The sequence below is a fragment of the Culex pipiens genome, chromosome 1, assembly GCF_016801865.2.
Source record: "Culex pipiens pallens isolate TS chromosome 1, TS_CPP_V2, whole genome shotgun sequence".
NCBI lineage: Eukaryota > Metazoa > Arthropoda > Insecta > Diptera > Culicidae > Culex > Culex pipiens.
The window spans coordinates 106207762-106226307 of NC_068937.1; the positions used below are offsets into that span (position 1 = coordinate 106207762).

General features: G+C 37.0%; 1 protein-coding gene across 2 annotated transcripts; it reads left to right on the plus strand.

Moving 5' to 3' along the window:
* The first annotated feature begins 877 nt into the window (after positions 1–877).
* On the plus strand, positions 878–18318 carry LOC120428912 (disorganized muscle protein 1-like). 2 transcript variants are annotated; one of them, XM_039594056.2, is made up of 7 exons: positions 878–1038; positions 14755–15347; positions 16324–16345; positions 16484–16646; positions 16722–16863; positions 17665–17800; positions 17961–18318. In XM_039594056.2, the coding sequence occupies exons 2-7, from the start codon at positions 15038–15040 to the stop codon at positions 18166–18168; spliced, it is 981 nt and encodes a 326-aa protein (XP_039449990.1). In that variant the 5' UTR covers positions 878–1038; positions 14755–15037; the 3' UTR covers positions 18169–18318. The 2 variants fall into 2 exon arrangements, with proteins under 2 accessions (XP_039449990.1, XP_039449989.1); XM_039594055.2 differs by lacking the exon at positions 16324–16345 and adding an exon at positions 16044–16065 and having other exon boundaries at positions 17961–18205.
* The last annotated feature ends 228 nt before the right edge of the window (positions 18319–18546 follow it).

The window sequence follows — 18546 nt, forward strand, 5'->3', positions numbered from 1 at the left end:
GTGTAGTGGTACATTTATCTGAATTTTCAACAAATTGTGACAAATTGTCATGCTAAGAGTTGAGCCAGCGCAGAAATTTTGTTAGTCGGTGTAATCGATGGAAAAACTTTTCCATTAATTCAAATATGTTGATGATCTGGCAACGCTTTAATGAAATACTTTCAAAAAAACCGATAAATTGGTTTGAGGAAACCCTCGGCCATCGATGGATTCACTAACTTTTTTGAAAGTTCTGCTTCTTTATTGTAAAGAGGCCTTTACAAAAACATGCTTAAGAATCTGATAACCATTGATCGAAAGAAGTGAAATGTCGATACAACCGAAGTTGATTGAGTTCGCGATCTACCAGGACATCGCCCAATCCCTGGCAACCCTGCGCCTCCTCCATTCTCCAATCAAAACACTGCCCTCCACGGAGAAGACACTGAAAGAGTCTCGTTCCGTCCAAGCATATCCGTCCGCCAGTATTGGAGAGCCTATTTTTACCGCGCTCATTACTTAATCTAGATCTCGGCGGGACTATTTTTACGCCCCGGCGCGGCGCGGCAGTTTCGGGAACATCCGCCGAACTGCTTCGTGCCGCGGATGCGTTCGGCTCTCCGGCTTCGGCGCTCGTTCGCGTGGCAGGGTTGCCGAATTTGTTGAGTTTATGGCAGTTGATTGAGGGGAAAATTGATTGATCTGTTGTGTTTTGAGGAATTTGAGGGTGATTTGATTATATTTTTTAAAAGTTCAATAGTTTTTACGTTAAACGACATGTTTCGTTTGGATAAATTAGGTTGATTTCAAACGTGACTTTGGTTTGTGCATTTGATCTGTGCCAACAAAATTTGGGCAGTGTTGCCATCGCGTCGGGTGGGTTTGGCCCGCTCGAAATTGAATTATACTGCGGTGCACGGCCCGAGCACGGCTCAGTCGGCGAGTTAAGCTCATCGGATGCGTGAAGTCAGCAGCTAGGAAAAGCACACAGCTGGGTGGAAAATCTCCTTGGACGGAGCAGCGCGCTCTCTCTTAGTGAAAATTTTGAGTGAAGTGAAAGTAAGAATTTATTCCATATATGGAAGGGAGTTCAAGCTTGTGGCTGGAAAACGGTTGATTACTGGAGGATTTCGATTGACAGTGGTGCTGGAGCTGGATTTTGAACGCAGTGTGGTCATTTTCCAGACGGGAAAGCCGTTGTCGAACTGATTTAGTGGAAAATCTCGTCAGCCATGTGTGTTTCCATTTATAGAATAAATTGGTGAAAAGTGGCTCAGCTCGCTCCATTGCGGTGGAAATTCTTGCGCGTTGACTCATGGGGTGTGTGTGAATGTGTGGAAAGCTGGTCATATTTTTGGCAAAACGATTGTTCTAGAAGAAAATTTTCGCACGATCTAAAATGTTGAGGGGGTGGGCAAGTGAAAAATATCCCACTTCAATGCCACTTGGCGAGGTGATTTCGTCACCTTGCTCCACTTTGAGGCACCGGATGCTGCGCGTGGGTGGAACAACGGTTTTTCACGAAACCATCCAAGAGCGGTGGAAAATAGAAAAATTACGTATGTGCACGAATTATGGCAGTTTTGATTTATGGTGAAGGTGGATTACTAAATTTCCCCACCAACATTCTCGATAGTGCAGTGAATGTGGCCGACCAAACTGACGTTATATAACGCCTCGACGATGAATTTTTGCTCCGCCAGTGTGTAAACATTGAAGAAATTCGAGACTGAATGTAATACTATTAAAATGATATAAATAGAAAAACCGAAAAAAGTCTATAAATAAAGGAACAGAAGATTTTTCCCGCTGGCCACTCCGCGGCACCAGTGGGCTGGTGGCCATTTGGAGAGAGACCTGTTGAGCATCGAGGGACACCTGAGCAGAAAAAAAAATCACTTTCCGTGCCAGTGCCACCTTCCAAAGTGTCGACAGATTTATGTAACGAAGAACAAATATGCTCTGCACGAAGAAAATTTTCAAATTTATGATCTATGACCAACTGTGTGTGTGTGTGTGTGCGTGTCCGCGTATGTGTGAGTGCGAAGAGGTAGTGTGAATTTTTCCCACCGGAGGTCACTAGTGTGGGCGCGCAGCAGATCACGACGGATTTCGTGAGCTTGTGAAACACGCACGCTCTCGCACACTCACTTTGGCGGTCGGAGTTGTTTTTGTTGTGATTGTTGTTGAAGAAATCGGGTGAAGAAATTGTGCCAAGATTTCGGGGTGCGTGAAAAGTGGACATGAAAGACATGTGCGACGGTGGCGTGGGTGGACTGTATCAAGGACTTTTCCAAGTGCGCAAGATCTGAAGGACAAACGACACTTAAACACGTGTGTTTGTGATTGTGGTGAGATTTAAGGATTTAAACGCTGAACAAGTGGTTGCTTGAGGAGTTTGGATCATGCTGGCGATAAGTATAAGAACGGCTCTATGGAACTTGTTTTTTTTACCTTAAAGTGCAGGAAATATACACGTACCTATACATTCAGACAATTTGAAGCTTTCTTAATCTTAATATCCTGCAAATTCCATCAGGAAATTTTTGTAAAGTATAAATTTCTATACCAAACTTTCTTTTCGAAAATTCTTAAATTTTTGAACAAGCAAAAGCAAAATGAAGGATGGAACATGATTCAGCATTAGAGCAAAATTCTAAACTGAAAACTACACAACCTCAAAGTATTTTTTTTAGTCAACAAATAAGTTTTATTGTTTCCTGATTCAGCAACAGCACCCAAGTAACATTTATTTCCAGGAGTTCTACAAGAGCTCTTCAAGATAGCTACAGCATAGCAGTTTGGACCGCAGTAGGATAAAACTCTCTTCAAGTACTCTTCCAAACTCCTGAAGAAGTTTTGAAGAGAATTTTATCCTACCGTGGTCCAAACTGCTATGCTGTAGCAATCTTGAAGAGCTCTTGTAGAACTCTTGGAAAAAAATGTTACTTGGGCAAGACAATTGTTTTTTTCTTTGGATTCGTTTTAAAGCCTACTCGGCTTAAAAGTTGACGACTATAAATGAGTTTTTCTCTTGGCATACCGCAAAATAATCAGCTGAATTTGAGCTTGGCACTACGCCGATAAAATTTCAATAATATCCCAGCAATGATTGATTTCAGTTTGGAATTTTCAATGAAGTTGACAACTCTCCCATTATCTAGCGATAATTTTTTTTTTAAAAGACAAAAGTATCATGATTTTTTGATGTGAAATAGAAATAAACATTTCATCGAAAAAAAAGCTGATTCTGAGAAAACCTTTTTCGATTTCGATTCTTAAAAAAGTATAATTATAAATTTATATCAAAGTAGGGAAATATTCTCTTTCTCGGTCCATTTCTATTATCTGCTTATCCGATCTTTGAACTTTGATGATTTTGCTGACACAAAAAGTTGGGGTGTTTTCTTCGAGAAGAAATTTTTGGATCGATTTGGTATCTTCAGCAAATTTATGATGGAAGGTTTATGGAAAAAAAATTACGCTTTTAAAAAATATATATTTTTAATCAACTTTAAACATTCAAAAGTCCTTAAAAGCATTGTATTTTATTTATTATTATTTATGATAGCCACATAAAAGTGTGGACATTAATGAATATGGTTTCTTTCATGGAGATATGAATTTCAAAAAACTTGATTTATCAAAAAATATGGAAAATGTTGTCCTAAAACATTGCACAAACTGGTTTTGAAAGTAAAATCAAATTGGCATTAAAAATGTTTTTTTTTTCCATTGCAATGAATTTCCTTTGACAAAATTTAAATTTTCCGAGTGTTTTCCAACCAGCCTTGATTGTTTAACTGACGAGATCTCGGCAAATGTTAAAGTTGAATCTTTGTAAAATATCTATCAATTATAAATAGGACTTTTTTAAATCAAATCATTTCAAAAGGCCAAAATTTGTTTTTAGAACCCTTTTGAAATGTTTGGTTTGATTTTAGAATTTGGATTATTTCATATTTCATAAGCTTACACTTTTAAATTAGTTCCATTCCACTAAATCTAACGGTTTATTTAACTATAAAAACCGTTATTTCAAATTCAATTAATTAATTCCACATGGCAATTAATGTGGATTTTTTTCCTGTTTTTGTTTACTCACCAATTTAGTTTGTATATTTTGCCGAAGAATGCAAAGTAACCAACAGTGGCAACCCTGTGTTGCCTGATAAATTTGGTATTGTGAGAATGTCCAGGATTCAGCCAAAATAAAGATTCCCTGTTCCAGAATTTGACAGATGTTGCCAGTTTTATTCTATTACAGTTTTGTTTAATTATTGTATCAAAATTTACGAGGTTAAGCAATATCCTAAATACTAGAATATGTTTGTGAGTGACTCAGAATGTCTGCTGTTCTATTATTTTTCAACAGTCATTTCATTTGTTTTTTACATAAAATGTTAAAAAGTATTTTCCTTCGGTGACCAAACCTTTCCAACGTGTCATCACCGAAATACCACCCAAAATTGTTGGCTGCTGTTTCATCGCGGTGAAAATAAAACATTTTGACGTAACCCGTCACGAGGGATTCGGACATAATCCGTCTCATCAATAGTTTACTTTAAATTCATCAATCCCATCCCAGTTGAAAGTCTGAGAAATTTTGTGCTATAGTTACACGAAATGGAATGCAAAAGTGCAACTACGTGTAGGGTAAAGTGACCTTTTTTGACTTTTCAATTTTTTTTTTGCAAATTCTTAAAAAAATGCCTGTGAATTTAAAATATCTGTCACATGTTTAGCATATTTTAAAAATAATCGTTATTTCAAAAAGTTACATAAATGTGCGATTTACCCTCGAATCATCCACCACACAAGTGTGCAGCCTGTCTGAGCGCGGTGATGAGAATGTTAAAAATAACAATTACTTAATTACTTGCGTCAAAAAGCTGTGACAACCGAGAAATCCTCATGTTGTCACAAAATGTGGGGAATTTTGTCGCTCTCTTATTGCGGGAAGGCGGAAATTTACGATTCGTGAAACATTTTCTCGCCCTCGAATTGTGAAATCGAGGGTGGGTGATAAATCCAATGGCTTAAGTCCGTTGAACTCGACTGCGGTCGGTGGCGGGTCGTGGATGATCCCGGTGGATTATGTAACCGGTTTATTGCTGAGAGGAAATGTTTTCTTGTACGAGTCGTAAACTGAAAATTAATTTAAGCAAATTAAAAGCAATTGTGAATTTTTAGACATATTTTTTTTTCAAAATTAAAATGACTTAAAATCATTTTGATTCAGCTTCAAATTTTGCCTCAATCTTACGTAGAGTTGCAAGTGTGCTTTCTTGGGCAATTATTTCCGAAAACTGTAACAAGAAAATTCCTCTGAATGAGATTGATGATAACATTGCAAAGCCTTGGCGTGTATCTTTAGTCAGTATCCCTCGTGATGAAACTGCATTCAACAGAATGGCTTGTTTTCGACACGGTGACGTATTGTGTTTTGGATGTCACCTAATTAATGCAGATCGTTTGGATTGAGATTGTTTTGATACAAGCTTACACAACCTAGTACGATAAACATTCTCAGATAAATCAACATTTTACTAATTAGTGCTAATTGGTTTTGAGCGTCACAACAAAAAATGTTTGATCTGCTTTATTACATCGTTGATTTTTTTTTATAGTTCAACAGAATGAAAATGGCCATTTGTAGACATGCTGTTTGATTTATTTTAGTTTGAAAGCGTGAATTTGACCAATTTTCTATTTTGTTTTTTTATTTGTCACTGGGGTTAGTTATTTTTCACGATTTTGCGGACAGCGTGAAATTCGTGAAATCCCACATTTTCCGCAAAATCATTAAAGATTGTCTGAAATCAGTGCATAAAAATGACAAATTTAACAAATATTTTGAGCATGAGCATGAGCATGAGAGATCACCCATGGTTGCCCCTCCGTTGCTGAACAGAACCGTAATATCCTTTCAGCACTACTGATTATATGCTTCGACGATCTAGTGGTGTTTCCCTTATCAACAGCATGTATGAATGCGCTGAAAAGATAAAACACCATGATTGCTAAAGCTAGATCAGTTGCGAATAGGTAACAGTCATTGGCCACCAACGGCGCCCTTCATGTCAGTTTGTAGATCTCGATTTTAAGGGACGGGAATGTTAGTTAGCGCAGGTTGCTACTAGGGCAGCTGATTTACTCTGTGCTTACACCCCACAAGCGCCAGGAACCTGAAAATGTGTTAGTAGGATAGGGTGTTTGGTCAGGATTCATCATAGAAGATGATGATGCGACCCAAAATCATAGTGTTTGTTGAAAGGTATTATGTTTTATTCTCAAGGCAAGCAATCGGATGCTGCGGATGAGACATTTCCCGTTTATCGGCTGTTAACTTTTAATTGAAATGGTTTAATCTTAGACAGCCGGCTGTGGAAAGATAGAACCAAAATTGTTGGTAATTACTTGATGAAGGATTTAACAGTCTGACTTTTTAATTGAGATGTTTTTACGAGTTTTACATGATTCATGTTTAGTGGGGTACTGATTAACGAAGCGAACGACGAGTTACGATGTTTATCGAGCTGAAATGGTATGATAAGGTTTTGTTGTTATTGCACACCGACGACGAACGCGAAAAAACCCTGCGACCCGACCGAAAGGCATCGCAAATCAGACTGGCTCAATTGTCATCGATGACAACCAGAGCCAGCCGCACCTTTACACACAAACACGCACGCGAAAAAAAAAACGAAAAACACACCGACGACGAACGCGAAAAAAACACGACCTGACGGAAAGGCATCGCAATTTAAACTGAGGAAATGAAGAGAAAGAAGATAACATAAAAAAATAAAACCCAATCACCTAAAACCTAATCACATAAAACCAATCACCGCATGTAAACAAATAGCGACACAAAAGAGACGAAAATTATAACGAAAAAACAGGACTGCGCGTCCCCAGAAGCACTGCACTTTTGATCCATTAAAGATTGTCTGAAATCAGTGCATAAAAATGACAAATTTAACAAATATTTTATCCACAAAGTTTTTAGTGTACACTAGGGTGACAATAAAAAAATCGACATCAGCGATACCCCCTGATTTGATTCCTTAGGCAAAAATAAGTAACTGAAAATTTTGAGCGAAATCTATTGAAGGTCGCTTTTTATCGTTGAAGTTGGTGAAAAAAAAATATCTTTTCATACAAAAACGTCTTATCCAAACCGTCAATAACTCGTCAGGGTTAACTCGGATCGTTTTGCGGTCTTGCACAAAGTTGTTTTTCATAAAATTTTACATTAGAATACCACAAATTTAGCCTAAGCTTTTGGCGGAATTTTGAAGTTGATGCTTTTACCCATACATTTTTTCGTTTATTTAAGGGTACACAGCAGCCAAATAAGTTGTTGCCTTCAAGGTTGCCTTCTTATTCTAAAATTGTTGAACTTAAGGACCCAATCCTGAAATAACTAGTTTATAAAAATTGACAAATTTGGTTGTAAATCTTTATGGAAATAGAAGCTTAGGGAATGAATAACAAATTTTATCGATAGTTCCTATAGTTTTAAAGATACTAAAATATCTGTAACAAAAATCTGGGTGCAAAAGCTGTGGTTGATATGCACCGTTAAGCGCTTGTATTTATATTTAGCACTTTTAAGATTTTCAAAAATATAGGGTTTTGGAACCATCTATTAGAAATACTTGTAGAAGTCTGGGATTTTGTTTTGTAGGTTGTTATTTTGTTGTTGTTTTTAACAGTAGCATGTTACCTTAAAAAAGTATTATTGGATACTTTTTGCTTCAACATTAAAAAGTAAATTGCCTGAAAAAAAATGATGATTTGGTTAGATGGTCTCCGTGAAAACCGGAAATTTTCAGTTTGAAAAACCACTTAGCTAAGATGCCTAATATGGGTCATTCTACCTGAAGTGTGCAAGAAAAAATGCAAATTTGAAAATTACCATCTCCGATTCTGCTCAAATTTGGCAGAGCTGTTGAGACTATCAAAACATGCAAAAATCCCGAATTTCATCCAAATCGGACCACCCCCTTCATTTTTGTACCCTCCCAAAAAATGACTTTTTGGCGATTTTTGAGCGAAACCCCTATCTTCAAACGACGATGACTCAGGAACCACAAATCTTAGAGGGTCGGTCTTAGACTCAATTTTGAAGAAAATTGGTCGTAGAATCCATTTCCGTGATCAAAATTTAGATTAAAATATTGTTACTACCTGTATTGCGCAATTGAAAACTTTAAATGGCCGTATCTCAAAACAGACCTATTTATTTTATAAATTTGACCTCACCATCGTATTCCCCTGCCAATTTTACTTAAGAATCATTTAGCGACAGAAAGGAATATGTTTCGTTCCAGAGATATCGAATTTTAAAGTTTTGAGATTACCTAAATTAGCTTTATTCGCCGCATCTGCTAGAAGCACTCGGGCGCGCTGATCAATAACTGCTACCTGGTTATTTATTGAAATAAGATTTCATCCCAAATAATCATTAGCAAATTAGCCCACAGGACAGAGCAAGAACGACACGCAATACAGGGCAGAATGGAATTCCCGCAGAGCTAGCAGGAAATTGCAATTGATCTTGTAAGTAACACTTAAGAAAAAGTGTACGATACATTATCGTGTTAAAAATTATGAATTAACATGAATAAAACTCTCGTGAAGCATGATTAAGGAGGAGGATTTCTGGAAAGTATAAAACTGAAAAATGTAAGAAAATCATAAAGATTAATCTGATTTATTACCTGATGAAGATCAAATTCAGTTGTGTTGATTTCGACACCGTCCGAACAATAATCTTTTTTTGTTTGTCAATCATTTCGAAATCTTGGAAAACGATACAGCTGCTGTCCACATGTATCAGAAGTATATGGTTTTGTTTTTGAAATTAAATGTACCAGAATTGAAAAAAATCATCAATTATTCAGATGAAACTGGCTCACAATATAAAAAATCGGTTTGATCAATCTTTCAGGCAGATATTGGGGGTTTTGCTGAATGGCACTATTTCGCTACCGCACATGACAAAAGCTCTAGAACCCATACGAATTATTTCATCTACTACAGCCAGCTCTACATTTGTACTCGCTTCAAATAAAAGATGAAAATTTCAAATTATCTTTTATTTACCGTAAACTGGGGTCAATCGGGACACATGGGGCGAATTGGGACAGCAGTTTTTACTATGTTGGAGCACAATATTTTGATTTTTCTGGTTGGTTTCGGTTAGAACAGATTCAGGCCAACAAAATGTATACATCCATATCCAAATTTAAAAGCTTTAAGTGCTCTAAAAACTGCTGTCCCTATTCAGACTGTAGTCCCGATTCACCCCAGATTACGGTAATAAAAGATAATTTGATAAATGAGGAATTAGGAAAAATATAAAAATAATAGATAAATCATTATTTATTTATAAATTGTTGAAAATTGTATTTAAAAAACTCTTTAGCATTTGCAAATAAATATTAAAAGTTCAAATTTTACTTAACATGGTTGAATGACAGTGAGATCAGGAAAAACAGTGCATTAAAAATTACCCAGTAAATTTTCCTTAAACAAAAAATAGATTGTTCAAGTTATTGATTATCTCAAAATCGTATAAAATTATAAAAATAATTCATCTTACAGAACGGCAGGTAGTAATTATTGATCACCACGACTGAGTGCTTCTAGCAGATGCGGCGAGTGTAGCTGATGTAGGTAATCTCAAATACTTAAAACTTTAAAATTCGATATCTCTGGAACGAAACATATTCCTTTCTGTCGATAAGTGATTCTTATGTAAAATTGACCGGTGAATACGATGGTGAGGTCAAATTCAAAAAATAAATAGGGCTGTTTTGAAATACGGGCATTTAAAGTTTTAAATTGCGCAATACAGGTAGAAACAATATTTTAATCTAAAATTTGATCACAGAAATGGATTCTACGTCCAATTTCCTTCAAAATTGAGTTAAAGACCGACCCTCTAAGATTTGTGGTTCCTGAGTTATCGTCGTTTGAAGATAGGGGTTTCGCTCAAAAATCGCCAAAAAGTCGATTTTTTGGGAGGGTACAAAAATGGAGGGGTTGGTCCAATTTGGACGAAATTCGGGATTTTTGCATGTTTTGATAGTCTCAACAGCTCTGCCAAATTTGAGCAGAATCGGAGATGGTAATTTTCAAATGCTGTTCCGCTTCAGATGGAATGACCCACACCCAACTGGCAGTCGCATGATTGTGATGCATGGCGGCATGAAAGTATATCAGAATCTGCATGAAAACTGTCCTCATGCATTTTTTGCGATATAGGGGTATGACATTTTTGCCCGTTACCGACAATTATCGACATTACCGACGGCTTTTTGGTTGTATTTCACAAAAAAAAAACCTTAACAGAACGAGGATTGAACCACTAACTTCTTGGTTATTGATCCGACACGCTACCACCGCGCCATGGACGCTTGATGAAAAGTAAGTGAAAGAGCACCAACATATGCTTCTCTTTGGAGTGTTGCTCGGAGACGGGCTAGCGTTATATGTGTTGGTGAGAACTGCAGATCGCTGAAATGTTTACACGCGGGCAAAAATGATCTAGGGGCTTGCTGCAAAAAATGTTATAAAATATGACATTTTCTGCAACAAATCCACTGTTGCAGATTTTGAGATATATTTTTCCTTTGGGTGCATATATACATTTATTGAGTTTTTACTTCATTTAACCAAAGATATAAAGTTATTTGGTATAAAAATAAGTATTTTTATAAAATTTTAATACTTTTAAGTGTATTTTTTGATAATTCAAGTTTCAAGTTAGTAAAATTGCTTTTAAATATTCACAGAATGATATCTGCTATGAAACAATTCCAAAACATGAGGTTTTGCTAGAAAATATTGATTTTCGTTGATTGTCTTATTGTTCCCCAGCTGTCTCATTGTTCCTGCCAAGTGCGTCTACAATGAGACAGTTGAATAACTCTGGCTGTAGATGTTCAAGCCTTTACACCATCTTTCCTTTTAGCAAGGAAATTTTCTTCAGATTTAGTCAACCTTTCTATTTTGTATTTCAAAGCTTGCATGCTTGGGTTTTGAATCGTTTATCACAAAATTAGATCCACTAATGAATATTCTACAATATGATCAGTTCGAAAATCAACGATGCGTGTGATGCTTGAAATGTGACTTTTCAGAGAATTGTTTTTAGTTAGTTCGGACTAAACCTGAAACATTAATTTAAAACAATTTGAAGCGAAAGTTAGCAAGCAACTTCCCTTTTCCAATTTTTCTAAAGAAAAAAAATGTTTTGATAGCTTAAATACTGCAAAAGTGACCGAGCCACGTAGCCCAGTGGTAACGTTTCCGCCTCGTAAGCGGTAGATCGGGGTTCAAATCCCGGCTCGGACCAACACAACTGGTGATCTTTTCTCTTCTGGAATCGATTGCTTAGTAAAGGGAAGGTAGTGTATCGTCACAAACTGGACCTTATCACGACACCTTAGGGAGGCGACCTATGGAATGTTAACATTAACCTTAACATGTTAACATTAAGTTGAGAATGAAACTGCCACTGAATCCGCTTTGTAAATGCCGGCCCCGATACTCTTCACGGGTGTTCCCCTCAGGAACTGGGAAAGATTTACTTTTACTTTACTTTACTGCAAAAGTGGTTAGAATAGGTACCTTAACTTAGAAATAAAAAAAAGTGAATTTCTCTTAAATAAGTTAGATTTGATTGTGATAATAGGATAAAACCGTAAGAAATATTCGTCAACAGTAAGGAATTTCAATGTGTTTATGATATAAGGCGATGCCCTGGAATGCCTGTAAAATGAGCTCAGTTTGTTACATCCTCCTGTGTGATCTAGTTTGCGACGTATTGCTTTCAAAACTTTACAAATTTCCGGTGAAATGATTTCCCTTCAATCACTCAACTTCGAGTACTGGATCCGCCTGTTTCCGGCGCTCGATCGCCGGTCTCACTTATGTTTACACTTCCACCCACTTACCGGCCATAAATCTCTAAAAATAGCGGCCAACGATTTCTCTAAAATCCACAACCCAGACCCGGGTTCTAAAAACAGACCCAAAACCAGGCCGGCGATGATCCACCAAACAAAAACGCCAGTCAGTCGTGGACGCGAACGCTCACGCAGGAGAATAACAGACGACTTCCGACCTCGCTTCAGCTCGAGCTCTCCGGTTCGCCGAGTTTAAGTGGAGTTACCAATATTAATCCGGGTTTGTACTTAAAAATAACCCCGACTGGTTAACTAACTGACGTTAAACGCGAATGATTTGGGGGGAAAAATCGCGAAAAACTAAATTTATCCTGAATGAATTTTTCGCTATTTACAGCAAATACCACCCTCCCCTTCCTCTACAATTTCCCACGGGGTCCCCACGTTTTCCTTAAGGTGGGGTGGCTAAGAATAACCCCACCCCAAAACACGTAGGCCGCCCAAAATAAACCAAATTTAAGCTTGCGGTTTTGCGCGATTCTGGTGTGATGCATTGCTCTAAGCAGTGTTGCCAAAAAGTGGTGGATTTAGAACACCAGCCAGAATGCCAAACGACGACCAAACCAGACACGACTCTAGGGCAGCATTTAATTAACCTTGTTGGCCAAGCCAAAATCGCAGTCGTCTTAGGGAGGGGGTGGAGGGGAGGTCTAATTGGCGGTGACACTTTGCCAGAGGAAGTAAGAGGGGGAAAATTCTAAGGCAAATTTGTGAATGAAGCGCAAACACGCGAAACTGATCACCACACCGTCGTAATTCACGGTTGGGCCGCTTGCTCACGAGTGTAGGCCAGCAGTAGTGTGTGACACAAACACTGAATGTCACGTGAGCGTGAAAGGTAATGACTTTGAGTGCGTGGGCAAGTTTGAGGTGGGGTGGCACTAACGGGATGAGGGAATGTGATTCACGGCTCAGTGTGTCACATGATTTGGCGGTGAGACTGAAATTGGTTGACTAATCAAATGATACTTTGAGTTTTGAATCTAAATAAATCAGCTAAATTTTCTCAGTTGTATAAACATTTTTTTTGGTTTCGGCTAAAACAGGTTTTGAACTATAAAATGTATAAAACTATTTTTCAGTTTAAATTCTAAAAAATACTATAAGTTGTTCATAAAATATTAGGTCAAAACTCATCACTGAGGATATTAATATTTTTGTTAAAAGAACGAAAATCTAACCAGTACCCTAATGAAGTGCTTTTATAATCTTTAGAGAAAATGAATTATTGAAAACATGATTCGATTAAGTATAAAACTGATCATAAAGAACGAATAGCAGTAAAATTTAAAATTGCCGTTACGAGTTATTTGAACAAGGAATATCTGTGTCACTTTGGATGGATGGTTTGATGTTAAGATTATGGATTTCAATAAACTCAACAAACATTTGTTGAATATTATGAAAAATAGCTGTTGAGTAATTCTCTACGTTATCACAAACTGATTTTGTGTGCATCGTTTTCAAGTTATAGGCATGATTTGGTAAATAAAATGAATAATGTTTTTTTTGCAACATTAAATTACTTCATGAACGAAAAGCACACCAAAAAATGTATTCGAAAAAGGGCAAATGTATTCGACGAAGGGCATTTTAATTACACATTTTGTTAAAATAACATAAACTGTTATGGAATTGGTATGCTCCAAACATTCAGCAAGAAAAAAGAACAACACTTTCTAGTATCATACTAGAATTTGATATTGGTTGAATATGAGGAATTATACAGCAATATCAGCATGAGTTAATATTATATGGACCCTTTCGTTTTGCTGCCTGCTTCATACATTTTTAAATAGAATTCTGGCCTGATTCTTTAAAAAAAAACACACACACATTGAAAATTCACATAGTTGGTTGTCGAATGGTATTTTCTTTCAACTGGAAAGGGTAGATATAATCACTGAATTTGTTATTATTTCTCTGCTATTGGATATTCTTGTAATAATTCTAGACTGCTAAACTAGAAAACTTAAACTTTAAAAGAATGCATCTCAGCAACCAGCCGTCTTCATTCGCTGCATCTGCTAGAAGCACAAAATCTCACAAATCGATTTTTTGGGGAGGTACCAAAATTGAGGGGGTGGTCCGATTTTGATGAAATTCGGGATTCTTGCATGTTTTGATAGTATCAACAGCCCTGTCAAATTTGAGCAGGATCGGAGAGGGTAATTTTCAAATGCTGTTCCACTTCAGATGGAATGACCCATATGCAAACATTGAAATGTTTCCAAAATTAACATTTTTTTTTTCGATTTCGCTGTAAATGTTTTCAAAATCGACAGCATTGTTGTTTAAAATCGGAAATTTCTTTGACAATTTTTAAAAAAAATTCAGTGTTAACAAATAAGACAACACAGAGTTAGCGGATAAGCTTACAGGATTTCTATCCGTGTATTTATCTACAAAGACTTCGCCACTCTGGGCTCCTAAGTGTATGAAAGTATGGCATGAAGCGAAGGCGCCGACTACAAATATTTACACTTAGAATTATTGGGCGCCTGCATTGAGATTCAAAACGTAATCTTTGGATTGTGAGTCAAGTGCCCAACTGATCCACACATGCGGGATACTATACATAAACAATTCGAAATTCAAATTTTTTTGTGGCAGGCCAATTATAAATAAATATTTTATGTTTTTTCAGCTGCAACTATCAATCTAGTGTTGTTCAAAAACTCAATCGATTCCAGCCACAAAAATAAGATAACTTTTTATATCTATATGAATCAGTCTAGAAGTTATTGATATAGTTAATACTAAACTTAATTTATGATTTTATTTCTTACAGCGTAAACGTAGCATTTGAAATCACAAATCAACGGGTACACAGAATCTTAAAGGAATCGGAATCGCACGTGAAACACGGTAGTAGAACTAATACAAGTCTTCTCCACGGAACAAAAGAATAATAAGAAGTTGTAGGAGAAGTTTAAACTGCGCCAAGTGCAGCAACAACAAAAAAGAATCTTAAATGTTTGAACTACCGGATCCGAAATAACTGAGTGTTGAAAAGTGTCTTGTATCTCTCTCAGTGTCACCGTGTGTGTGTCTTAAGTGTTTTGTGTTAAATCATGGCGGACCATGATTTTGCGCCGAGCTTCACCCAGAAGCCCCAGTTGCGCCAGGAGGACGACGGGAACCGGCTGGTGTTCGAGTGCCAGCTGATCGCGAAGCCCAAACCGGCGATCGAATGGTACCGCAGCGAGGAGTTGCTGTCACAGAACAGCCGCACCAAGTTCAAGATCCAGAACTTTGGCGAGAACAAGTACTTTGTGGTGCTGGAGCTGGACGACGTGATTGACACCGACGCGGGCCTGTACAAGGTTAAGGCTAAGAACCGGATGGGCGAGGTGTCCGCCTCGATCAACCTCAACTTCAGCCGTGAGTATTTGCTGGATGGGTCTACTGTCAGTTCTTATATCGACATAATTATATTTCATTACTTTGTTGTCTTTATTAATTTGTTATGTGGTGTACCCAAAATCAACATATTTTTTTCTGAAGTAGCAACAATTAACTCAATTTTATGCAGTTTTGAATGGAACATTATCATACTAATAATAATAAGTTCTTAAAAAAATGAAATCACTGACTGCAATGAATGACTTAGCAAATTGTCACTTTAATTATTTTTGTATTGAACTGACTTTAAAAGCCTTGTTAAATGCTATTACTTTCCCTTTTTATTTTCCAGAAAATTCATGATTTGTTGTATCTTGATGAAGTATTTTACACTTTAAAACATAATATAATTAATTAATCAAATCAAAAACTAATCCTGCTATTGTTTAAAATCCTGAGAAGTGTATCGAGCTGTAGAATGTTAGTTCTGCAAAAATCATGTTATTAAAACTAATTCATTTAGTACTTAACTTTACCGTTTGATATATGGTTAAAAAATATTATTATTGATGTTCATTCAAATTTAAATTAAGAATTAAATGATGTTTCAAATATGTTACTAACATAAACATTTGTTTATCTTTTTTTTGTGCTGTCTCCATCAACATTGTCGTTACTTACACCGTTTCGTTCCGAAAACTTTGTAATCATCGTGGAATATTTTCCATCAATCAGCCGTTGATGAGCCTGTTGAGAAGTAAGTCAATTAAATTTCACTCTACTCTCCCCGCTGATGACTCAGTGGAGGAGCAGAAAATTATGCTGCGTGTTTAACAGTTTGTGTTTTATTTTTTTTATTTTAAATACAATGTAACTTTTAGAAGATTTGATACAAATTACTAAAATTTCCCTCTTTTCACACTGTTTATTTGCTGCTTTCCATGCTTCCAACCTTTGCCTGATGCTTTAAAACCGCTGCTAATTGAATTTTGGATGTTTTTGTTAAAAAACATAGAAAGAGTCGAAAAGCGAGAACGGTGCGTATTGTGGCCGTTGTTTTTGTGTGTTTAATTTGTGAAAGTCCTAAATAAGTTTAAATTGTTTGTAGTTTTTTGTGCAGAATTGCTTGTTAAAGAAGACACATTGAACTAAAATGATTTTTCGATTGTAAACAGACAAATCGATGGTCTCGCACCGACCTTCATCAAGAAGCCCTCGATTCAGCAGGAGAACGACGGCAAGCGGCTGATCTTCGAGTGCCAGATCCAGGCGGACCCAAAGCCCCAAATCAGGTGGTCCCACAACAGCAAAGTGATCGACAACACCCCGAGGCATAAGGTGGATTATTAAAAATCTAGGAGAAGAATTTAATTCAGTTATTAACTTTAATTTACCACCTTTCCAAATTTTCAGTTCAAAGTGCAAAACGATGGCAAACTGTACTGCGCAACGCTAGAGGTGGACAACGTCTCGTTTGAGGACTCGGGCAAGTACAAGGTCACGGCCAAGAATGAACTGGGCGAATCGAGTGCTACAATCAGCTTGAACTTCGACAGTAAGTATAAACTTTCGACTGTTTTTTGCTGTTTTCTTCACTGTTTATGTTTGACAAACTCAAAGTCAAATTTCAGTGTTTGTGTTTAGTTTTTTTTCTCTATCTATTCTGTTACATTACTGCAGCGACCTTTCTTTTTCTATATCATCATAGTTTCATAATTTTTTTTTGCAAAATTCATTTTATTCAGCTGTAATTATTTTGCAGTTTAGTACTGATGAGAAGTGCTTACATTGTTGTTGTTCTTTTTCTAAAAATAATATTTAAAAGTTTAAATTGATCAAAATGTGAGCAATTCTAATATGTTCTACGTTTATAAATCACCAGATGTTTAGTCAGTATTATTCATCGCTAGGTAGTATTTTTGTAAATATATGTGATATTTCACCATTTTTTGACGCTCATCACCCTTAGTTTCACTTTCAAACATTCCATCATCGCTGTAATTGCTATCGTAACAACAATATCGGCCGAATTGTTGTTGTTCAAAAGATGAACTGAAAGTCGCTTCTAAATCGGAACCAGGTTTCACAAACTAAAAATAACCAAAATGTAACATGAGTGAAACAAAAAATAAAGGAACGACCGAATGAATGAAAAATAAACCAAAACAACGGGGTGCTAAATAAATGATAATATCTCAGCGAATGTTAAAATCCGAGACTTAAAAACGCGCTCTTTTGAAATGAAAGAATAAATGTATTGAGAGATCTACTAGAACTGTAGTTCCCTACAGTGTGAGAGACCGATTTAAACCACAAATATTGCTTTCCCGCATATTTCCACCCGCTCTCTCTCTAGGTGAGGAAGTTCCGGTCCCAGCGGATGGTTTTAAACCAGCCTTCACAGAACGACCTGTCACACGACAATCGGATGACGGCAAGAATATTATATTTGAGTGTAGATGTATCGGTGATCCGAAACCAACGTACACATGGCAAGTGTTTTATTTCTCTACCCTTTCTCTTAAGTTAATCACTTTATCAGTTAGTTCGAAAAAGAGTACTTTGCGTAAACATCCAACAATCCTAACCTCAAATGCGTCCATTTTTCACCCCAAAATCCCCTTAACCGAATCCAAAACACACAACCTAAAGGTACCACGAAAAGAACGAAATCACGATGAGTGGCAGGTTCGCGAGTGAGGTCGAGGAAGACCAGAATCACTGCTACCTGATACGGTTCACAATCAAGGATGTGAAGCAGCTGGACCGGGGCGTATACAGCGTGCTGGCGAAGAACAAGCACGGCGACTCGTCGGCGATCATTAACCTGAACTTTGATTCGAGTTCGAAGCTAGTGTAAGTGTCCACCATGAGAGGAGGAGAGGGGTTTCCTGAAGAATTAGGATCGTGTTGGTTAGGAATCGGAAGGCGGTTTTCAGGAGCAGTTATTGTTGGTTGAGCTTTGATTTTACTTGGAAATAATATGTAGGGTAGTCATCAATGAGACACGGGGAACAATGGAACAATAATGAACAACCAATAAGTCTCATATTTGAGGGAAAGGTGTGGCTTCTGAATATCTTTGAGCCACAAAAATGGCTTCGATTATGGATGCTCTATTGCCAAGTTATTCATGAAATTTTGATTTGGAGTGTAAAGTAAATTAAAGGCAAAAAATACAAATATTTTTTCTTTCGCATTTCATAGGGTATGAGTTGGACTGCAATGTCCTTTCATT

Excerpts from the sequence above, each read along its gene's own strand:
- LOC120428912 (XM_039594056.2), top strand. The coding sequence starts at position 15,038 with ATGGCGGACCATGATTTTGCGCCGAGCTTCACCCAGAAGCCCCAGTTG. Across the intron at positions 16,346-16,483 it reads AGAGTCGAAAAGCGAGAACG|ACAAATCGATGGTCTCGCAC; the intron begins GTGCGTATTGTG and ends GATTGTAAACAG. Across the intron at positions 17,801-17,960 it reads CCGAAACCAACGTACACATG|GTACCACGAAAAGAACGAAA; the intron begins GCAAGTGTTTTA and ends CACAACCTAAAG.